This window comes from Salarias fasciatus, chromosome 10 (assembly GCF_902148845.1).
Source record: "Salarias fasciatus chromosome 10, fSalaFa1.1, whole genome shotgun sequence".
Lineage (NCBI taxonomy): Eukaryota > Metazoa > Chordata > Actinopteri > Blenniiformes > Blenniidae > Salarias > Salarias fasciatus.
The window spans coordinates 21,552,057-21,574,933 of NC_043754.1; the positions used below are offsets into that span (position 1 = coordinate 21,552,057).

General features: G+C 47.2%; 4 protein-coding genes across 6 annotated transcripts in view; 3 read left to right on the forward strand and 1 right to left on the reverse strand.

Moving 5' to 3' along the window:
- The window catches only part of ppm1e (protein phosphatase, Mg2+/Mn2+ dependent, 1E), a 31,864-nt gene extending 29,051 nt beyond the window's left edge, over window positions 1-2,813 (reverse strand). The window contains exons 1-2 of one of the 2 annotated variants that reach the window (XM_030100219.1): window positions 2,657-2,813; window positions 2,349-2,542 (exon numbers count right to left, since the gene is read on the reverse strand). In XM_030100219.1, coding sequence (XP_029956079.1) covers window positions 2,349-2,533 — 185 coding nt within the window. In that variant the 5' untranslated portion in view covers window positions 2,534-2,542; window positions 2,657-2,813. Of the gene's footprint in view, window positions 1-2,348; window positions 2,595-2,656 lie in introns of those variants that run through there. The other variant, XM_030100218.1, reaches the window with a different exon arrangement.
- On the forward strand, window positions 583-21,413 carry vps26c (VPS26 endosomal protein sorting factor C). Of its 2 annotated transcripts, XM_030100221.1 has the most exons (10): window positions 583-593; window positions 3,000-3,001; window positions 18,492-18,658; window positions 19,275-19,418; window positions 19,510-19,659; window positions 20,068-20,148; window positions 20,418-20,492; window positions 20,592-20,739; window positions 20,814-20,966; window positions 21,176-21,413. In XM_030100221.1, the coding sequence occupies exons 3-10, from the start codon at window positions 18,602-18,604 to the stop codon at window positions 21,256-21,258; spliced, it is 891 nt and encodes a 296-aa protein (XP_029956081.1). In that variant the 5' UTR covers window positions 583-593; window positions 3,000-3,001; window positions 18,492-18,601; the 3' UTR covers window positions 21,259-21,413. The 2 variants fall into 2 exon arrangements, with proteins under 2 accessions (XP_029956081.1, XP_029956080.1); XM_030100220.1 differs by lacking the exons at window positions 583-593; window positions 3,000-3,001 and having other exon boundaries at window positions 20,589-20,739.
- On the forward strand, window positions 5,301-9,529 carry smg8 (SMG8 nonsense mediated mRNA decay factor). The gene is made up of 5 exons (XM_030100217.1): window positions 5,301-5,951; window positions 6,372-7,269; window positions 7,427-7,572; window positions 7,679-8,551; window positions 8,708-9,529. The coding sequence occupies exons 1-5, from the start codon at window positions 5,325-5,327 to the stop codon at window positions 8,924-8,926; spliced, it is 2,763 nt and encodes a 920-aa protein (XP_029956077.1). The 5' UTR covers window positions 5,301-5,324; the 3' UTR covers window positions 8,927-9,529.
- On the forward strand, window positions 16,216-17,050 carry kcnj15 (potassium inwardly rectifying channel subfamily J member 15). The gene is made up of 2 exons (XM_030101418.1): window positions 16,216-16,220; window positions 16,351-17,050. Exons 1-2 carry the CDS (start codon window positions 16,216-16,218, stop codon window positions 17,048-17,050), a joined length of 705 nt encoding a protein of 234 aa, XP_029957278.1.
- Window positions 21,414-22,877: the final 1,464 nt, after the last annotated feature.

The window sequence follows — 22,877 nt, forward strand, 5'->3', positions numbered from 1 at the left end:
CCAAACATCCATCCATCATCCTCCCATCCATCCATCCAAACATCCATCCATCCATCCAAACACCCAATAATCCATCATCCATCCATCTGTCAATCCCTACATCCATCAAAACATCCAACCATCTACCCATCTATCCATCCAAACATACAACAATCCATCCATCCATCCATCCCATGCTGCCAAATCAGAGAGTGTTTCCCCCCATACTGTTGTACTGAGTTGGAACTTTTTATAAAGAAAAGACACAGCTGCTACAAAGCCATCAGAGTGTCAGTTTATGTAAACAAGTATGTCACACCTGGATCCCTCGTACAGTAAACGTGTGTTTGTCCATGCTGCATGTGCACATTGCTGTTTGCTATTTGCTAAAGTGGAGATATAGAGCGGCACGGTGGAGGATAGAGTGACTTCTACATGCATGACTGAGATCGTGTTAACATGTTTGCACATAGAATTTGATGTGAATAAATAAAATAAAATGCCACATGACCTTGTTAAAGGTGCAGAATGGAGAATTTAAGCAATGCCACGTTTGTGCATCAGGTGGCAGAAGTGAGTCGCTGCATCCAGTTTGTCTTCAGTTGCTCTTCTGAGTTCCTGTCAGAGTTCAGGTCTTTTATTCAGCATTTCCTGTTTATTACCATTTTTTCATTTCAAACCAAGGCCAGACTGGATATATATACAAAGCAGGCTGGACTAGCTGTTAGCTTGCTATTTTCAAACACATAAACGCCATAACTGGTGAATATGTTAGGAAAAAATGTTTTACACAGCAGCTTAGGGACTTTAATGTAACATCGAACAGCATGCAAACACCTCCTCATCTAAATGTTTAAAAACTACATCTCCCATGAGTCTTGGACATGTTCACACTACATTTAGCACATGGGAGGAAAACTGATGTGCATTTATGTTTCAGTTTGAAACCTTAAAACAGATCTGTTCAGAATCAGTGAACAGTGATGGAGACTGAGAGGAGGAGGCGGAGGAGGAGGAGGAGGAGGAAGGTGAGGAGGAGGAGGGGGAGGAGGGGGCGGCAAGCTGTGAAAAAGATGAGTGTTTAATGCTCGGTGACCTTATATCCACGCGCCACTCAAACCTGCACACCGTGACTTAGAGAATATGAAGGTGTGGCGAACTAATATCGATCTGGACGTGGAGGTTAAATATGGGGACGCACAGAGAATAAACACCCGACTGCACAGCAGCAGCTTGTGTGTGCGTGTGTCTGTGTCTATGTGTGTGTGTGTCTGTGTGTGTGAGAGATCCATCCTCCTGCCACCACCAGATGCTCCTCTGACCTGAGCGGCAGCTCTGCTTCATGTGTCTGCTGAAGAGGTTTTCAGACGTGCAGGCAGGCAGCAGCTCCCTCTTGCCTCTCGGTGCCCTAGATGAGTCCTTCCACCCTCTTCTTCTTCTTCCCAGCACACTTTCTGCACCTATTTTGGATTCGAAACCAGGCCAGCAGAGCTCAGAGCAGCCGCTCTCTCTTTCTGCATTTTACAGTTTTTGCCAAGTTTGTCCACAAATGAAACACTGAATTATTAAGAATTCATCTCAGTGGCTGTCAAAGCAGAAACCCTCCGGTCAGTATTTGGGTTGTGTGCATGCGGCCGGAAGTTTTCCCCCTTTTTATTGAAGGAAAGAAGAAAGAAGGGTGTTTGTGCGTTTCGGCTGATGTTTGTGCTTTCCTGTGATCATCCACTGAGTCTGTGAGTTGGGTTTTAAAGAGTGCAACGATCGAGGCTAATAACGTAACCGGTGCGGTTATTTTTAGCCCGCATGAAGATGCGCTCAGCAGCGATGGCGATGGCTTCCTCCCCCTCCTACACCACAGTGACGTCGCGCTGTTACGCAAAACCAGGGGTTCACCTTTTCAAGACCTCCAGCTCTGTGACATCGCTGGCGTGAAAGAATAATCGCCGTATGAATAAAACCGGTGGCACGAGGCAAGAGTCGGTGCGCGCTGAATATCTCTCATCCATAACGCACCGAGCGAAAGAGAGAGAGAGAGAGAGAGAGAGAGAGAGAAGAGAAAGGTTTCAACTTCTGCTTTAGGCTTTTCTCCTGAAATAAATGCGTCGGTAAACACACTTTGTCTAAACTTGCGGCCGGACACACCCTGCGCGGTGATGGAGAGACAGGTATTCTGGCATTTTTGTGCGTCAAGGAGCAGCCAGAGGCGCGTGTGAGTAATGAAGGGGACCCGGCAGCTCCCCCCTCGCAATAAACACTCCTTTTTATATATGTGTGTGCAAAAAAAAAACAAAAAAAAAAAAAAAAAAACAGAGCACAATATCTGCTAACTGGAGCATGCCAGGACAAGAAAAGAAAAGTGGAGACTTAACTATTTGTAGAGGTGCTGGAGGCACAGGTCGAGGCATTCCCCCTCCACCTCCTCCTCAGACACCAGGTCCGTCAAGGGGCGCAGCGGCGGCGGGTCGCTGTCCTGCAGAGGCATCCTCATCTCCCGCAGAAAGAGCTCCAGGAACCGTCGGAAGGTTTTCTCCTCTGTTGCAGAGCCGGCCATCATTTCTCATTCCTGGACAGACAGAGACAGCTCCGCCCGTCAGTGTGAGCGCGGTGCACTAACTTGAGGAGAAAAGAGTCAGAGACACCGGGCGGGCTGGCGCCGCCGCCGCCGCCACCATACTACCTGAGCGGGCGGAGGAAGCGGGGCCGCCGTGGTCTGGCGGAGAGTCTCGGAGCAGCCCGGGAGAGTTGCGCGCAACCGGACGAGCTGTCACAGGCTGGACTGAGCCCCCATTCAGAGCCGAGCGGGAGCGCGCACCGCGTTATCAGGGATTTCGGATGATCGGAGGGCGCTGACGTCAGAGGCGTGACGACGGAGGGCGGGGACGCGCACGCAGAGCGCTGCCTCCTCACGCCAGGTGTTATGTCGCCTTCTGCTCGCGCTCCCGACCCCCTCCGATGAGCTGCACGCGCAGATCTGCATCCCCATCGCGGAAGCGCGTGCGGCTGAAAATACTGCATTTGAGTCGTGACTGGATAAACAGCGGCGTCAACGAAGAATAAAAATAAAAAAACAGAGATTAAAAAACCAGTGTTAAATCCTCATCAGCAGGTGTTACGAAAAGTTTTGCCAGGTCATTGAATGTCCCCAGACTAGAACCGCATCCAAGTGGAAAATACAAGACTTACCTGGAGGCAGTCATGGGATTAACCCAAAGAAACCCCAATTAAGTTTGTACAGTGTAGGCGTATAAAAGTAGAGGATGCATCAGCTGGTTGGAGTTGGCAAGGCATCCCCTGTTTTGTATACAGGTCAGATTAGGGTTATCCCCAAGAGCAGATCAGTTTCAAAGGTCATGCCACCGGGAATTACACACACCAACAGCAGAGCCTGGAAAACACTGGGGAATACTGAAAAACAGTGTGTGTCAGGAGATGGTCAGTTTAGCCTGAGGAAAAACGTTCTGGAGTCTCAGCTGGATTACTCAAAACATAATAGTTGTCATGGACATAAATGATGCTTTTTGTAAGATGAAATGGTTAATGAAATGGATAGTGATGTGTGTTAAGGCCCGTCCATGCTTCACATGTACGCGTTTCCGCGTCCGCTTTGGAAGGTCCGCGCACCACCGATGCGGACGCGCTTTCTACCATGCTACATTTTGAGCTCAGCTGTGCGCGTCTCATGCAGGCGCGGTGATTCACGCAGCCTCGACAAGCTTTTCCGGCACTACAGACTGTTTATCTTCTCCTTTATTACGGATTATTTAGAGAAAATTAAGCACATACATTGCCAGTACATTATCTTTAAGTATTAAAGTTTATTTAGCCTTTTTTTTTCTGTTTCTGAATCGCGGGGCAGCGCCGGAGCGATTAGTTACTTTTTCACTTCTGTCTGCAGACCTTCTCCTCCCTCCAGACAGTCTGCTCTCTCTTTCCACGAGTTTTTCACTCTTTTGGTGTCTTTAAGTGGAGCCATCAGGCTGTATCTCCGTCTACTTTCACTTTTACCGTCATGTTTTGTTTGCTATGGCGCTCTGGCGCAGGCGCACTCTTCCGCGACCTGCGCGCAATGCGCAACGCGGTAAATTCTGGCTGCTGCGCGGACGTCCGCGGACCGGTCCGCGCGGACCCTAGCGGACAGGAATTCATGACGATTTTTACGTCACGCGGACCAACGCGCAACGCGCACCCACGCGGACATGTGAAGCATGGACGGGCCTTCCACAATGGTAGATCACTCACCGTACCAATTTCAAATATGACAGGATAATCATTACAATATTTTTATTTCTAAGAAATCTTTAGAAATAATTAAAAAAACTACTACATTGCCTGTGAAATTCTGAAAGTGTATACACAATGGAAATGTAACACTGCCTGCAAATTGAACAGTGTGAAGACATTTTTTTAATGTTTCAAGAGTTTACTCCTTGAATGAGGGTGATTGTGGCTCACAGATGATGAAAATGCTAAATTGACAGTCTCATAAAACTTGAACATTTTTCATAGGAATTGTGTTTATCATTATACAATAACGATGGCATTTCCCATATGCAACCATTGCACCATACACAACATTTTTTTTCATATTTTGATGGAAATTTTTCCCTCTTTTTTTGTATACCTTCTTATCGGGGATATAGGGGTACAAACTCATTGTTTTGTCCCTTGCTTAGTTTTCTCATACATTCTTATTCTCATCCTACATCAGTATACCACTTTGAGGGTTCAAAGTGCCTCTGTAATACGTCCAATTGAGTATTGTATATATAATAGAAATAAATGTTTTCACATTTGCTTGTACTGGAATGAATAAAGAAATGTGTTAGTAGGCATCGCCAACATTACATGAATAATGTCGACTGCAGCAGCTTGTTTGAAAGACAATATCTGAATATTTTCATGCACATATACCCATAGATTATTTATTGTGTTCAATAACTTTCAAAAAATACTTAGATATTTCTGTATTGTGTGTCTAGAGGAGTATATAGATAAATAGTCAAAGTAGTTTGAATATTTTTTCTTTTGTATGTATTTGTATTTTGTAATGCACCTGTAAATTTTTCAGCTGTGGGATTAATAAAGTCCATTCTTTTCTAATATATCTATCTAGAGTGAGATTATTCCATATTATTATCTGGATTATTATTAGTAGTAGTAGTAGTAGTAGTAGTAGTAGTAGTAGTAGTAGTATTTTACTTTTTTGTTAGCTTGTGCATTTATTCTAGCCCTGTAATCCGCAGCATCTTCAACAGTCGTTGTATCTACCCGAACATGTTATCGTGACGGACCGGAAAAGGACGCACAGCCGTGTCCGTCGTTGTTTTCCTTCCCCCGTCTTCAACATGAAGGAAGTCAACATGGCTCTCCCGGTGAGCATGGGGGCTCTGCTGCAGGCGGACGTGCTGGAGGACGCCGCGTACCGGGACGACGGCCTGTGCGTGGTCGGTATCTTCGGGAAGAGCAGCATGCAGCCGGGCCCGCTGAAGGACTCGCTCATCAACACGCTGGCGGACAAACACATCTTCTCCGTGTCGGGAGACCCGGAAGACGGCGGCGGCTCCGCGGACAGCCTCATCCAGGCGTTTTACCACCAGGAGAACCGCGTCCTGTACCTGCTGCTGTCCTCCGTGTGCGACAGCCGCCAGCTGCTGCGCGCCTGCCGGACGCTGAGCGCCGCCGGCAGCCACTCCGAGGTGCACGACTTCTGGAAGGGCCTGGACCGGCAGCACTGCCTGCACCTGCTCTACATGTTCTCCGTGTGCCACGTCCTGCTGCTGGTGCACCCCAACCACACCTTCGACGTGTCCTACGACCGGCTGTTCCGGGCCCTGGACGCCCTGCGGCAGAAGGCGCTGCCTCTGATCCGGGCTGTCATCAAGGACTGCCCGGTGTCCAAAGAGTGGAAGCTGAACTGCAGGCCCTGTCCTCCCAGGCTGCTCTTCGTCTTCCAGATGAACAGCTCGCTCAAGGTTTGTCGTGTTTCCTCTTCTTCTCCCTACATCCTCATCATCTGTCATAAACTGCTCCGTTGCTGCCTTTGTGGTTGTTTGGATTTTCTCGTCTTTTTAGTTGTTTATCTGTCCTCTCTGTTGTTGTTTGTCTTGGTGGTGATTGCTATGGTTTGATTTTTTTTAATTATCTGTATGATTTTACTATCCTTAATGTCTTATTTAAATTGTTAACATTTCTTAAGTTATTTTGTAGTTAATCATGGAAACCTTTACCTTTTCTTTTCATTTTCTGTTGATTTTAGTGCATCTCTGTGGGTTTTGAGTGTTTCTTGTTCCCAAGACGTCATGTTCTTTTAACTGCCTCCACCTGTTTGCTGATTATCCAAATATGGCGGCACCTTTAGAAACGTAACCTTGTTTATCTGTCCTGTCCCAAAGGTCTCAGGAAACGGTTCAGAGTCTGGAGGAAACCCCGACAAGCCCAAGAAGCACTCTCCCCGGAGGAGGCTGCAGCACGCCCTGGAGGACCAGATTTATCGCATCTTCCGTAAAAGCCGGGTCCTGACCAACCAGAGCAGCAACTGCCTGTTCACCGTGCCGGCGAACCAGGCGTTCGTGTACGTGATCCCGGCCTCGGACGAGGACCCCGTGGGGGCGCTGCTCAGTCAGCTGCGGTCCAACTGCATCCTGTGCGAGCAGGAAGCCGCCGTGACCGTGTCGGGGCCGAGGCGCTACCAGCAGATGAGACGTTCGGCCCGGCAGCCTGTTGGAGACCCCGGCGGCATCTCGATGGGCGGTCAGCTGGTGGACTGCAGCCTGAAGGAGTTCCTCTGGCAGCACGTGGACCTGGTCCTGACCAAGAAGGGCTTCGACGACAGCGTGGGCCGCAACCCGCAGCCTTCGCACTTCGAGCTGCCCACCTACACCAAGTGGGTCCAGGTGGCCTCCAGACTCCACCAAGTCCTGATCAACAACACAGAGGAGGACATAGCAGAGCTGGCCACCAAGGTCCAGAGTCAGGTGAAGGTGTTGGAAGGCTTCCTCGACGCCGACGCCAAGTTCTCGGAGAACCGGTGCCAGAAGGCTCTGCCGCTGGCTCACAGCGCCTACCAGTCCAACCTCCCCCACAACTACACCACCACGGTGCACAAGAACCAGCTGGCCCAGGCGCTGCGGGTGTACAGCCAGCACGCCCGGGGCGTGGCCTTCCAGCGCTACGCCCTGCAGCTCCACGAGGACTGCTACAAGTTCTGGAGCAACGGGCACCAGCTGTGCGAGGAGCGCAGCCTGACGGACCAGCACTGCGTTCACAAGTTCCACCTGCTGCCTCAGCCAGGTCGGACGCAAGCCTCTGATTCACGCTTGCTTTTTTTTTTTTTCCACGGGAGAGTCGCAGCAAGAAATGAAAGCGTCATAGAAAAGATTCACTTAGAAAAAAAATTACATTTTGATGATTTTCTCTAAAACAACTGATGTTTCCTTTTTGTCTGCAGGTGAGAAACCCGACATGGATCACAACCCGCCCATCATGAACCACAACAGCAGGGGGCGCTCCACCAGCGCCTGCAACTGCGGCAGGAAACAGGCGCCCCGCGAGGATCCCTTTGACATTCAGGCCGCCAATTATGACTTTTACCAGGTCAGGACCGATAACAGAACCCGTCTGCCGTCACATCACTATGACGCCGCGTCTGTATTAAACATTTTGTCGCGCGATAATCGGACCTCACTGTGTTTGTCTCCAGATGCTGGAGGAGAAATGCTGCGGGAAGCTGGAGAGGATCGACTTCCCGGTTTTCCAGCCCAGCACTCCCGACCCGGCCCCAGCCTGCAACCAGCTCCCCGGCGAGGCCTCGAGCTCCGGGGAGACCGACAGGCTGAAGGAGCCGAGCACGGCCCAGAGCCACACCCCCGGAGACACCAGCCTCAGCCTGGCCCTCAGCCTGGGTCAGTCCACCGACAGCCTGGGGCCCTACGGGGACGGGGACGGCGCGGAGACCCAGGTCCAGCAGAAGAGGCCGAGCCTCATCGACCGCCAGCCCTCCACCGTGGAGTACCTCCCCGGCATGATGCACTCCGGCTGCCCCAAAGGCCTCCTGCCCAAGTTCTCCAGCTGGTCGCTGGTCAAACTGGGACCGGCCAAGTCGTACAACTGCCACACGGGCCTGGAGCAGCCGGGCTTCCTGCCCGGGTCCTCCTTCCTGCTGCCCTGGGACCTGGTGATCCGCTCCCGCTCCGAGGACGACGCCGGGCTGACGGAGTCGCTGGACGGCGCCTCCTCGTGGCCCGCGCCCAACAAGTCGCTGGTGGGAAAGCGGGGCAGCACGGGGGGGCTGGGCAGGAGCCGCCGGAGAGACGACATGGCCCGGGTCTTCGTGGGCTTCGAGTACGAAGACGGCCGAGGGAGGCGCTTCATCAGCTGCGGGCCCGATAAGATAGTGAAGGTTTTGGGGCCCGGCGGCACCAAAGATCCTGCCACCCGAGTGCTGAACACCGATATGCCGCTGTACATCCCGTCCCCGGCTCAGGGGCGCAGCCTGAAGCCGCACTTCGCCCAGCTGTCCCGACTCTTCATCGTGGTGCCTGACGCTCCGCTGGAAGTCACCCTAAACCCTCAGGTGAACCCAGACTCTCTCTCAGCCCCTCAGACAGGGTGATGGTTATGAGATGCCAGATCCTGTCAGTGACAACAGGAGCAAAAATCATCTTCATCTTATTTTTAGCTTCAGCTGTTAATTCACTTGATGTTTTCTTGTTTGCTGGGTGTGTTTCAGGTCCAGCCCGGTCCTCCTCCGTGCCCCGTCTTCCATCCAGAGCAGACCGATATAGTGTTGCCTACCGACGGCCTTTGGGTGTTGCGGTTTCCGAACTCTTACGCGACGGACCGCGGCCCCTGTTACCCCCCCAAAGAGAACCAGCCACTCAGCAACTACAAGGTGCTGCGAGGAATCCTGAGAGCCACCACGGCCAATCCTCCGCCGCAGTGCTCCTGAGCCACAGCCAAACAGTCCAGCGGGGATGTTTAAGATAAAACGACAGTGTTGTGACGTGCTGCTCGTACATCGGGCAAAACCAGCGGGTGTTCCAGCTCGACGCAGCCGTTTTCAGTGGTGCAATACAGGCTTACACCACAAGGTGGTGCATTGAGTCCCTCAAAGAAACACCTGCAAAAAAAGGGAACACATCAGCGGCAGCTGCTTCACAGATCTGTACTCGACATGAAGAGGAGGAAGAAAAGTCCATCATCATCATACGTTTTCTTCTTTTTAAACATTTTTACTTTTTTTTTTTTTTCCACCATTTTTCTGAAACACAATTACAATTTTCAGCTCATATATTTAAAGTGGCTCCACTCTGTCTGTCAGAGTCCTCAGAGGTGTAGCAGAACCTCTGGAGGCCATGAACACTAAACTGGAGGTTTCTGTTTTGGGTTAATGAGGAAACCAGAAATTAAAGGAGGTTTATGTGGAATTTAGGTCTTTTCCTCAAGCGTCAAAAACCAGGAAAATGTCTGTTTTAGGTGATTATTCATTGATACTGTAAAAAAAAAAAAAAAAAAAACAGCTGTATGGTGACTAATAGAGCTCTGTGAACGCTGCGCTCTGATAAGTGTAATTGAAGATTTGTCATTTTTATTTTCCACCCAAAATAAGATCCACGTGTTTGTGCCTACAGAGAAATGAAGCCCGAGCTTTGTGTTTTAATATCGTCCTGTATTTGCTTTCACAGCTTCAGCCTCGTGTGTTTGGCATCTGTGTGTTGAAACACACATTTAGTCACTGGTCGTGGTGTGTTTGAGGAGCTCAGCTGCTCTCTGAGGGGCGACGTGCTCAGACGGTTGAAGGCATTGAGATCCTTCCAGCCCTGCATTTGTTCAGATGAAGGCAGGATATGCAGATCATCAGACTGGAATTATCGTTTCCCCGTAAATTAAAAAATGGTCATTCCGTGTAAGATAATTGTTTCATTGTCTTGTTTTCTCTATGGTCTGTGGTCCAAAACACCAGATTTCACTTCAAACTATCACATTAAGCTCAAAGATAATCACATTAGCAGTGAAATTCTGAAAAGTGTTTAACTCTGTCACATCATTTTCAACATTCATAAGGGGGGAAAGGTCGTATGCACTCATTCATGCCACATTTTTACTTATTTTCAGTCATAAAAATCTGAACACATGCTGTTAGATCGGTTTAAAAAAGGAACACGACTCAAAAAAGGATGCAGGAGTTTTATCCGAACTAATTATAAACCTGAAAATTCATCTCAACCCTGGAAGAGAAAAACCAAACGGGAACTGGAAAGAGGAATAAATACATCCACATCCTCATATCAGTGGAAATGTAGCAGAGTTTGGTTGGAAAAGCCTGATAAAACACAGCATGACAAACTGTCAAAACAGTACATGTGTTATAATAAATATCTGTATTCAACTGTTTTTTTTTTTTAACTGTTTTTGGAGAAAAAAACAATGAAGTTGACCCTGAGTGAAACATTTACCTAAATCATGTGGTGCATATTTTGTCGACCTCAGACTGAGAAACGCTCTCCTCCTTCAGGAATGTTTGACGACGGCGATGAGGTTAATCACAAATCTGAAACTAGAAATTCAAGGTCAGCCGTGTCCGAGGTTTGAGTCGATTTCATAAGTATTGTCACGACGTTCCTCGTCTGCTTGTGAGGTTCATCATGAAAGGCAGACTTTTGTCTGTTTCTCCGGCACTTACTTTAAGTTCTTTTTTAAGTTCCCAGTTTTTCCAGCACTTTGATTTTCCTCAATCCTGAAAGGTGATAAACATCCCAGGTCCTTCTTGGAAATGAGAAGCAGTTCTCAATTAACTTACCCGGTTAAAACGCATAACTCAACAATATACAATAAACTACATTTAGTAATAATTCTGTTGTTATTTTTGATATGGAACAACTTTTCTTTGTTGCTTTTCTATCAGCAGCTACACATCCGATATTTGCTCTGATGGACTGGAGCGACACACACATTCTCACTGTAATTAATAATCGGGTGCAGGAAGCCTTTGGTTTGTCTGTCAGACTGTACAACTCTACTGTATACGTAGAATATGAGCAACAACCCTGCACAAAATATCCTGCAGTCTTGGTCAATTTATAATGATCTTTTTTTTAATTCTTTTTTCTCAATGCACACACACGCACGCACGCACGCACACACACACCACACACACACACCCATTTTGACATAAAGTCCATTCTTCTTCTTTTCCAGCGTCGCTGTTCCTTAATAAAAGACACTTTTTTAACCTATTTGTGCCTCTTTTTTTTTTTGGGGGGGGGGGGGGGGGGGTAATTGAGTTGTGCCTAGAAATTATCTCTTTTTTTGTTTTGGTTTAACCTAATTATGCCTGGAATGTAGCCCTCTTGTTTTCTTTTTTATCCTAAATTTGTTCTGAATTTCTTCTTCTTATGATGGCATTCCTCTACTCCTCTTTGCAGTTAGAGAGGTGACTCAGGAGTCACTGGGATTCAGTCCAGCTGAGTTAGTGTTCGGTCATACAGTTCGGGGACCACTGAAACTTTTGAAAGAGAGATGGCTTGGGGAGTCATCTGGTGGGTCTAGCCTCTTACAGTTTGTGAGTAATTTCAAGTTCAAACTTCAGAGAGCATGTGAACTTGCGAAGTCAAACTTGGAGGAGGTCCAGCGAATTGAAGCATCGGTTTGACAAGAAAGCTAAGCATGGAGTGTTTTCTCCAGGGGATCAGGTGCTGGTGTTGCTGCCACTTCCTGGGTCTACTTTGCAGGCACAGTATAGTGGGCCTTTTGAGGTGGAGCGCAAAGTTAGTGACACCGATTATTTGATCAAGACCCCAGACAGGAGAAGGAAAACATTCTGTGCCATATTAACCTTCTTAAGCCTTATTTCAACAGGAACAGTGTTCCACCAGGTCAGAAGCCTGTAGCTGTGCTGACAACCGCAGTTTCAGAGCCTGACGACTCTGTTGGTATGGCTGAAAAAAAACATGCTGGCAAGAAGGTTACTAAACTCTGAGCCGTTGTCAAACCTGGAAGCTCATCTTTCCTATTTAGACCATGATAAGCGTACTGACATCATGGCTGTCATTCACAGGCATCCTGAGCTCTTCTCAGATGTTCCCACGTGTACAAGCGTGTTGCATCATGATATTGATGTTGGTGATGCTACCCCCATTAAGCAACACCCCTACAGAGTGAACCCTGAGAAGCGCCAGGTGATGCAGAATGAGGTACAGTACATGTTGCAGCATGGTATTGCTCAGCCTAGCAGTAGCCCATGGAGTTCACCCTGTCTGCTAGTTGAGAAGTCTGACAAATCCCCTCGGTTTTGTACAGATTTCAGGAAAGTGAACTTAGTCACTAAGCCCGATTGTTTCCCCTTACCCCGCTTAGATGACTGCATTGACAGGGTTGGGTCTGCTACATTCGTCTCAAAGCTAGACCTCTTGAAGGGCTATTGGCAGGTCCCTTTAACCCCGAGAGCTAGTGAGATCTCGGCCTTCGTCACTCCTGATGATTTTTGTCAGTACAGTGTCATGGCTTTTGGTATGAGGAACGCTCCAGCCACTTTTCAGCGTCTTGTTAACACAGTTCTGAAAGGCATTGATGGTTGTGAAGCTTACTTGGATGACGTAGTCATCTACAGTTCCTCTTGGTCTGACCATCTATCTAAACTCGGTTGTGTATTTTCCCGACTTGTAGCTGCCAATCTAACGATAAACCTGGCTAAGTGTGAGTTCGGGCAGGCTACCGTTACCTATTTGAGAAAAGTTGTGAGCTGTGGAACCGTATGTCCAGTCGGAGCAAAGATCAAGGCCATTGCAAGCTACTCTGTTCCTATTACCAGACGTGACCTTAAACGCTTTCTTGGTATGGCAGGGTATTACAGGGGTTTTTGCGAAAATTTTGCCACTGTTGCAGCTCCCCTAACAAACCTGCTTAGCCCTAAGGTCCCTTTTGTTTGGTGTCTGGCATGTCAGGTAGCTTTTAATGTCCATCAGTGCAGATACTCCACCATAGAAAAAGAGGCGTTAGCTCTAATCATGGCCCTCGAGCATTTCGGGGTTTATGTCTCTTCCAGCCAACCTGTTGTGGTCTACACTGACCATAACCCACTCGTCGCCCTGGGTCGCATGAAGAACTCGAACCAACGACTCATGAGATGGAGCCTGTTCCTGCAGGGGTTCACATTGGATATTCGTCATATCCGGGGACGTGAAAATCTCCTGGCTGATGCACTTTCAAGGTCGTGAGACTCCTGGATAATGTTGCATGTTGACATGATCAACTTGCTTATGGGAGGGGGTGTTATGGTGAACTGCATTAAGTGTGCCATTCCAGTTCCAGGTTTTGCAGCCGACCCTGAACCTGAGGTCTATAAAAGCCCCACCTTGGCCACGCCCTCTCTCTCTCTCCACCTGGCTGGCAGCATGGCAGCAGCTGCTCTCCACCTCACTTACCATTGATTTACTTCTTGTTTGTTTTTAACTCCTAGACCTGTAATAAATTGTTAAACTTTTCGTTGGCTCGTCTTCCTTTATGTTGCACCCGCTGAGCCAGGGTGTAACAAGGAGTACAAAGAACGTTTCTAGATAAACTGCTGAGAGTATTATTTCTTTTAACCAATGGGTGTTTTACTGTGTTGTCAGCAGCAGCCATCTTATTTGATTCGTCTGATACAATGCTACGTTTAAAGCCTTTTCTCAGATGAACAATGGAAAAACTCTGCCAAGACAGTTTCTCTTTCTTGGGACCGAATGTTAATATAATCAGGATTATTTTTTTTATTAAATGAGTTCCCCCTTTTAAAAACATTCATTGTTTTGCTTTATTTTGGTTTTAATCTTTTAAATCAATATAATTTCTAGATTAAATTTTTCAGATTGCAGAGGGAATCCCTCTCAGGGAATCAATCACATCAAAACCTTTCTCTTTGGTTAAAAACCTGCTTATTTTTCCTGAACTCCCTGTTCTTCCTCCATATGAACAAACTCTTCTCTCTCTCTGTCGGTCTCTCTCTCTCTCTCTCGCAGTGCATGCTGGGAGTGATTGGTAGGAGTGTGTGAGATTGTGGTGTGTGTGGCGTTGCTTTTTGCTTGTTTTTTTCTGTTTGTCTAAGTTGCGAATGTTCACTTTCACTGTGGTTTATTAATCACAGAGCACATTTAGTAGTTTATATCGTTTTCAGGTTTCTTGGTGGGTTTTGCTGTCCGTTTGGGGGTCTGGCTGCTGACATGACCACCCTCAGACAGCTCACCTGCAAACATAGTGTCCGGGTGGTGGCCCTGCCCCCTGCGGCGTGGAGGACGTGGCTGTGGGGGAGAAGGCGGGTGACGATGATGTGAAGTCAGTTGTGGGGATGAACAGCGCTGTGGTGGTCTTCCTGGACCAGGTGGAGCAGGCCAGCGCTGTGGTGGAGTCGGGGACAGGTTCGTCCCGGTCCAGCCGGCTGTCCGGGTCGTCCTGTCCAACGTCTGATGGTGAGGTGGAGGGACGGGTGGAGCAGGATCAGGGAGAGACAGTGATGGAGGAGACTCATAGTGATTTTAATGAGGCTGAGTGGAGGAGGGAGTGGAATTTACTTCATGCCAATAAAACTCTTCTCGTCAGGCCAGATCGTTTCCACTGCTGCTCAAACATTCGACTGCTGCTCCAGCTAAACGCCTTGGAGATGGACAGAAGGAGTCTGAAACACTCAGCTTGTATTTGGTTTTATTGAAGAAGAGAGATATGAATCGGTAGCCTTTTTTTTTTAAGGCACCTCCAAAATGTACAACAAAAGCTGAACCATTTATTTATTCAGAAAACAAAAATACACATCTCAGTGACTCCAAATCACAATAAATAGTTAACCATGCATTCTAACCATAAAAAGGTACAGAAAACAGTCACTTAGTCACAAAAATGATCAACTACTTTACCAAAAATCATCCAGATAGTAATACAGGTGATGACCGCAACATTATATTCCAAATGTGAGAACACAAAACACGTCATATCGTTTAACCTCAGGCAATAAATATGCAAATATTTGTTTATACCAACATATATATCCTTACAAATGAAAACTGAGCCATTGTAAACGTAATGTAAACAAATAAAACTCACTTCTCTCCCATAGTTTCAGGACTACATGCCAGCTGGCCTGTCTCCTTAAAGGTCGTTGCATGGGTTTTCCTGGGGTTCTGGAGAACCAGGCAGTTTGCAGCATTATGTACAGTCCACTGAAAAGACACGGTGAGGGGGGGAGGCGGCCAAACACACCCAGACGGTTCACACACACACAAACACACACACACTGAGGAGCGGCAGCTCGGTCATCATTCAAGCACAAACCAGCACGAAGAGACGGAGACAGAACCAGAGTCTGAAATGCTCAGTCTGATCTGACGAGACTAAAACCGTTACGGTCTGTACTGAGGCTCAGACGCAGACAGCAAGACGGAGGCGGGTCTAGAAAGTTCAAAGATCAGTTTATTCTGGGGGTCAGGAAGCGACGAGTCCAGACGGCAGGTCAGAATGGGCAGACTCCGAATTGTCAGTGGCGAGGTTCGGAATTGGCGTCCAAGCTCTGCGTCCTGAGACTGTCCGGGGCAGGTGGGCGGCTGGAGAGGCAGAGAGCTGCTGGGCGCTGTGGCGAGCTGGTCCAGACTCCAAACTGCAAACAAGGAATAACTAGGTTAACTCGAGCGGCGACAAGGCTGAAAGAACTAACAGACGTCACACACAGGCGTTGATGTTACGATCCAGCGCTGACTTCCAGCTCGGACGTCACTTAAATAGTGCCAGGGCTCCAAGCAGCTGAAAGCCATCCCGCTGACGAGCTGAACCCCCGCTGCAGCAAACCTCCTCTCCAGCTCCACCCACCTGGAAAACAAAACCAGAACCCGCACAGCGCCACTAGGAGGCCGCTGCAGTGCGGGACGTGACAAAACCACCTTCAGTTAGGAGCAACGAATCAGCAAACATCTTTTGATTGACAGACTGTCCCTTTCTGAGAACCAAGAGAGGAAGATCCCGTTTACACGACGACGATTCAGGTGAAAACGCAAAGTTTTAGCTTATTTGTTTCAGGAAAGTTTGATGTTTACACGGAAACGCTGAAAACGACTTGGTTAGCCGTTAGCATCGCCGCCCAAACGTTGCCACAAAGTGTTGTTTTTCCTCGTTCCCATGGAGACAGACCGTTTTCAAAAAGTTCCACTTTGGGAGCAGCTGTGCAGCGGGGGGGGGGGGGGGGGGGGGGGGTCCACATGTAGCGTCGGAGCGAGGATGATGGGGTGCGTGCTCGTGCTAATATATTTTGGGGGATTTAGTTTGAGGGGGCACAACATTTATTTGAGGGGGCCAGGCCCCCTCTTGCCACTGCGTAGACCCAGCCCTGCCCCCAAAGGGGGTCCCAGACCTCAGTTTGGGAACCACCATCGGCTACGGCTTCTGCTGCATCTCCGAGGAGTGCCCGCTGGCCATCTTCACCCTGGTGGCCCAGCTCGTCATCACCGGCCTGGCCGAGATCTTCGTCACCGGCACCTTCCTGGCCAAGCTGGCGCGGCCCAAGAAGCTGGCGGAGACCATCAAGTTCAGCCAGTCGGCGGCGGTGTGCCGGCGCCGGGGCCCGCTGTGCCTGATGCTGAGGGTGGCCAACATGAGGAAGAGCCTGCTCATCCAGTGCCAGCTGACGGGGAAGCTGTTCCAGTCCAACGTGACGGGAGGAGGGCGAGAAGACGCAGATCCACCAGAGCTCGGTGGACTTCCACATGGACTCCAGCGGCGAGTGCCCATTCCTCATCCTGCCCCTCACCTTCTACCACGTCCTGGACGAGCGCAGCCCCCTGTCCGGCCTGACGGCGGAGAACCTGCTCACCCGCGACTTCCAGCTGCTCGTCACCCTCAACGCCACCATGGAGTCCACAGTGGCCACGTGTCAGAGCCGCACCTCCAGGAGATCCTGTGGGGCTACGAGTTCAAGCCGGTGCTGTTCAGCACGCCCAGCGGCCGCTACGTGGCCAACTTCAAGTTCTTCGACAAAGTGCAGGCGAGCAGCGACCCGGCGATCGTCAGCAACAACACGGAGAAGCTGAAACTGGAGGAGGACGACAAGAAGGGGTAAACTGTTTATCAGGAAGGCCAATTATGTCAATGAATAGTTTTTTAGGGAACAAAGAGACTAAATTCGTAGCAGCTTGACCAGTGAAATCTGATTTGTAGTTTGTTAGGATATACAAGATAAAGTGATATAAAACTACAAAACAGCGTCTGTGGAGTTCACAGAATAGGATCCTGATGGACACTTCTGTGCAGAAGAAGATATAGATGTGAAAGGGAATGTATCTAATGTGTTCAGCAACATTTAATCATTGCAAAAACCACAAAAATTTACACACCTTTACCACAAAAATGTGTGAGAATTAGAAAAATTTAAGTGAATCCACCAGAGTTCACGTCTTAAATTTAAATCTCTGCATTTGTGTTTTTTTTTCTACCTTGGAATAAAAACCCAGTTACAGTCTGATCCAGTCGTTTCAGTTGATACCTGTTTCAGAATGTTGATCATCCTGTCATTAAACGTGAAATTAATAATTCATTCGTATCGGTGACTTGGCTTGTGGACCCTCGAAAAACACACAAGCACGAACAAAAAGTGAATTGAATTTGTCAAAATGTCACAATACAGATTGTGCTTCTTGCCTTTCAATAAACTGAAGTGATTTAAGCTCCTTGATCACGCAGGAGGGCTTGAATTGCTCTGTACTCACACAGATTAAAAGCAGAAGCCTCTTCAAGGACAAAACTCGTTCCTCCAGCAGCTCGGCTGTTCAGGCTTTCAGGGTTTGTTGTGGAAACATGTTGGAGCGACCAGCAAACTGGAGATGACTGTTTCTGATCCAAACAACATCTGATCTTTTCCTGTTAGAGACAAAAAAAAGAAGATATAGCAGGAAAATAACTAACTTGAAAGTGGCTCTGAAAGCACACATGCTCAGCTCTGCTGCTCATCCTACAAATGCAAGTTCTGCTTAATTGTAACTGAATTTATCAAATAAATAACAGGCTGCTCAAGTTCAACTTTATCACCAGGTTTTGTTTCAAAACAAAGAAATAATCCACCAAACTCAAGTTTGAAGTTAAAAATGAGAATAATCCTCATAGTGTAATGATTGGTGAGACTTCTGTGGGTCACAGCAGGTTATTTCTACCATTTTCCTTCCAGACTGAAATTATAATTTCGTTTCGAGAGCAAAAATGAGGAGAACATAACATATCAGGTGGAGGGCGAAGTGAGCCTCCAGATTTTATTGCATTTAAACTAAATTTAAGGAAAAATGAACACAAGGATGGATCATATAAACCCACCATTATGAACAATGTGATAGCTGTTGTTAAATGCATCTATGGAGGACATAAATATCATGACATTGGAGTTTTTCTCTCGACGAATGATGGATTCACCTCACCTTTTTGGGGGCTTTTAATTTGAAGGACCTAAAGAGGGTGTTACTGTTTTTATTATGAAGGACGTGACCGGAAGTTGTCACTTTCAAACTGCAAAGTAGCTAACGCAAGCTAATGGGCAAAAACTGAGTCCTCCTTGAAGGTTTCAATGTAAAAGCAGGAGGAATCGGATCAACAAAGCTCAGTGTTTAATGTGTGATCATCAGAAATGAGCGTCACTCTGGATCTGAGGCTGAAACGAGCCAACAAAGTCTATCATGAAGGGGTGAGTCTTCTGCTGTTGTCGGTGTTAGCTAGCGGACAGAATAACCTGCTCAGTAAACCGCAAACTGTCTTTATTGTCATCGGTGTCTTTATTTCTAAGTATGGGCAAAGCTGTGCGTGATTAATACGGTTGTATTTAGGAGGCGTCGGCCTCACATGACCCGCAGCTGACCGGAGGGGTGTAACGGTGAAATGTGTCACCGAGCGATTCGGTGCTCTCAGCTGAGAGCTCCGCGACCAAGAAACACTGATAATCGGGTCAAAAAGTTAACCATACAGTTTGGGAACAGTATGCAAACTATCAGCTGTATTGACAGTTCTGCAGGGGTTGAACAGTCAGGACTATTCCACAGATTTTACTCAGTGGAAGTATTTTATTATTGACCTCCTTTACAAAATACACCTTCAAACATGAACTACTAAGAAAAATAAAGCTGTTTCAAAGAAAAATAAGTTGTCTTGCATGCATCTTGTGCACTAAACTCTATTTGACCCATTATTTTGCTGTCACTGTAATGGACAGAGGTTCAACGCTCACTTCTTTAAATAAAGATATAAACACTGCTCCAGCAGGTGTCGCAGCAGACAGGACCTCAGTGATGTGGCTCTGTTTGCAGGAAACGGTGGCCGGTGTCATCGTGTTGGTGTGTAAGGAGCCGCTGCAGCATCACGGCATCTCTCTCAGCATGGAGGGACAGGTCAACCTGCAGCTCAGCTCCAAGAGCGTCGGCGTCTTTGAGGCGTTCTACAACTCTGTCAAGGTCAGCTGTGTGACGCCCGTCTGATCCGTGTGAACTCTTCCTGGTTGGAAAAAGTCTTTCCCTCTCCTAATCTGACCGTCATGTGCTGCAGCCCATCCAGCTGATCAGCAGCAACATCGAAGTGGCCAAGCCTGGAAAAATCCCCGGAGGAAAAACCGAGATCCCGTTTGAGTTCCCTCTGCAAACCAAAGGCAACAAAGTTCTGTACGAGACGTACCACGGGGTCTTCGTAAACATTCAGGTCAGTCCGAGCGCTTACTGAGGAGCTGGGAATACCTTCATACACTCCTAAAAGCCTCGCTGATCACATAAATTCAGTGAGTTAGTCTAAACTAGTTTTAGACTTGCGAACTTCAGTTGAGTGTTGGCTGCAGGTCCATCATCTGACTCCCTCAGTTCACCACATGAATTAAACACTCCACTGGACTGAGATCTGCTGATTGATTGGGACACTTGAGTTACATTGAATTCTTAATGTTTGCAGAAGATGTTTGAGATGATTTGATACACATAACCTCTGAACACACAAACAAAATCAGCCTTCAGGCTCTTTAAAAGACTGTCAATAAGTGATTCTAATGAGATTCCCGTGTTTACATTGTGCTCATTTGGCCAAAATAGACTGAAAATAGTTTTGTTTTGTCCTCAGTACACTCTCCGCTGTGACATGAAGCGCTCCCTGCTGGCCAAAGACCTGAGCAGAAACTGCGAGTTCATCGTGCACAGTCAGGTGAGTGAAAACGGCAACGTCCAACCACAACACCAATCCACTGATCAGCACAGGTCACTACTGTCTTAATCAGCCATCTTGTTTGGCAGGCTTGATAATAGAGGAAGTCTAACTTTACCTCCTGAGGATGAAGTTACAACACTGCCATCCAGTGGGTGGAAAGGGGAAAATCTGATTTTTTTACTTGGTCTTCCCTGGTGCCCATCATAGACCAAAATAATTACCTCTACATGACCTTTACCTTTGAGCTGTTTCGATCTCTTTTCCAGCCACAGAAATCCAAAGTCGTCCCCACTCCGGTCAACTTCAAAATCACCCCGGACACCCTGCAAAACACCCGCGAGGTCAGAACAATAAAGCGGATTCATTTTGAACTTCACGCTTGATTGAGTTGACATTTTAAAGTGCAACTTGGAGGACGAACTGCCGTCTGCCTACAGAAGGGCTCACCGCCCAAGTTTCTGATCAGAGGACATCTGGACGCCACCAACTGCGTGATCAGCCAGCCGCTGACCGGAGAGGTGGTGGTGGAGAGCTCGGACGTCCCCGTCAAGAGCATCGAGCTGCAGCTGGTGCGGGTGGAGACCTGCGGTGAGTCCGCGCTCTGGCCGCCACTTCAACCTGCGTGTGGCAGCAGCATTTCTAACTCTGTCTGCCGCGTTCAGGCTGCGCCGAGGGTTACGCCAGAGACGCCACCGAGATCCAGAACATCCAGATAGCCGAAGGCGACGTGTGCCACGGCCTCTCCATCCCCATCTACATGGTCTTCCCCCGACTGTTCACCTGCCCCACGCTGGAGACCACCAACTTTAAAGTCGGTCAGTGAAAATCTCAATTTGGAGATTTCTGCATTTCTTTCAAAGAGCGGGTTATTATACAGCGACAGGCTGGGGATTCAACAGTAATATTATTCATGTTACTTATCTACGCATTTGAACTACACTTAATACTTTAGTGTAATTCACAAGTTGGTGTAGAATAAGTCGTTTCTGGTCTTTATAGTCTTAAATCTGTTCTTGTCTTTCAGAGTTTGAAGTAAATGTCGTCATCGTGCTTCATGATGATCATCTGATCACAGAGAACTTCCCTCTGAAGCTGTGTCGGGTGTAAAGACTCCTGCTGACCAACACACCAGCTGCAGCTCCTGCAGATCCACTGAAAATACAAACGCTGTCTGTTGACCCCAACCAGTTCAGAGGTCAAATCGGTTGAAGTCTTTTTCCTGGTTGTAAATAATGTTTTGAAAGTGAAATTATTTGACTTTTCGGAAGTGTTCTGTTGTTTATTCTGCATACTGTGTCAATATTTTGACTGTTTCCAGTCGGTGTAGAAAGTTTTTATTAACTTTTAAACGTTTTCTCCACCATGTAGTAAACTCACCATCTTTAAAGTCACCACAGAAGTCTGAAACATTTGAATTTCGCTAATTGACAGACATGTTTCTGAAAAGCAGCCTTGTGTTTATTTTGTTACAGTCCAGGACCAGCAGCATAGTACACACAACCCCCCCAACGAGGAACTGATGTGGGGACAAAAGGTCAAAGTTCAAACCTGGCTAAAGTTCGACGCTAGCTAAGCTAACGGGAATTCACTTTCTAAGAAACAACCAAAATTACAGCTTGAAAACGAAATGATGCGTCAATATCTGCAACTGCCCTTTAAAAAAATAAATGCGTTCGAAGAATATGGAAAAACCTTACCGTTTTTTTCCCAGAGATTATTGATGGTACATTAAAAAAAAAAAAAGATGGATTGCGAGAGAGCCTGACGTGACTTGCGTAAATGGCTTCAACGTGGTGACGTAACGAGCGCAAAGGCAGGTGATTGGTTGAACATTAATATTGGAGAGCGTGAGGGTTTCGCGGGGAAAACGTGCTAAAGTAAATGCAACAAACGTAAATTGTTAAAAAAAAATAAATAGGGAGCTGTGAAAAAAAATCACACACGAAATAGTAATTTGAGGCCATTAAATAGTGATTTGTAGCAGTTAAACCCTATTTTGTGACATGATACAAATTTTATCAATTTATTTTTGTACAGCCCAGTATCACAACAACAGTTGCCTCAGAGGGCTTCAAGATGTTACATTGGTTGGTAAAAATAAAAACAGTGAATAAGCATAATGTTAATGTCAAATTCACAGTAACGAGACAAAACGAAGCAACCACCGCCTTAGACCCTCATATCCGGCAAGAAAAAACTCCAAAAACCCAGTGGGAAAAGAAGACATCTTGGGGAGAACCACAGTATGGAGGGATCCCACTCCCAGGGACGGACAGCTTTGGCAACAGCTAGCATTTTTAGACAAAATGATTTCGGTCCACAAAACAGCATGTTGAAGCCATGAGAAAAAGATGTTTGACTGAAAATACAAGTTCACTGATTTTCAACGCGTAACTACACTTATTTACAATGGGGGAAATAAGTATTGAACGCATTAACTGTTTTGTCATTACATTTATTTCCAAAGATGCAATTCATGTGACATTTCTTCCAGACACTGGTATTAACTCAAATAATCCACACATGAAAAGAAATCACAACATTCAAATCCATAAATAGTGATTATGTGGAATTAAGTGCAATAACACAGGAAAAAAGTATTGAACACACCATGGGAAAGCTGTATAGTTTGTCAAGGAAAGGCACCATACCATCTCACACCTGAAAGTAATTAGTCTTTGTACTTCCTGTAAGTGCAAACCAACATCAGCTGGGTTAGTGCTAAT

Bases quoted from the DNA above. Each gene is read 5' to 3' on its own strand.
- smg8 (XM_030100217.1), top strand. From the start codon at position 5,325: ATGAAGGAAGTCAACATGGCTCTCCCGGTGAGCATGGGGGCTCTGCTG. The intron at 7,270-7,426 runs GTCGGACGCAAG...TTTTGTCTGCAG, and splicing joins CCACCTGCTGCCTCAGCCAG to GTGAGAAACCCGACATGGAT. The intron at 8,552-8,707 runs GTGAACCCAGAC...GGTGTGTTTCAG, and splicing joins AAGTCACCCTAAACCCTCAG to GTCCAGCCCGGTCCTCCTCC.
- vps26c (XM_030100220.1), top strand. From the start codon at position 18,602: ATGAGCGTCACTCTGGATCTGAGGCTGAAACGAGCCAACAAAGTCTAT. The intron at 18,659-19,274 runs GTGAGTCTTCTG...CTCTGTTTGCAG, and splicing joins ACAAAGTCTATCATGAAGGG to GAAACGGTGGCCGGTGTCAT. The intron at 20,493-20,588 runs GTCAGAACAATA...GTCTGCCTACAG, and splicing joins CCCTGCAAAACACCCGCGAG to AAGGGCTCACCGCCCAAGTT.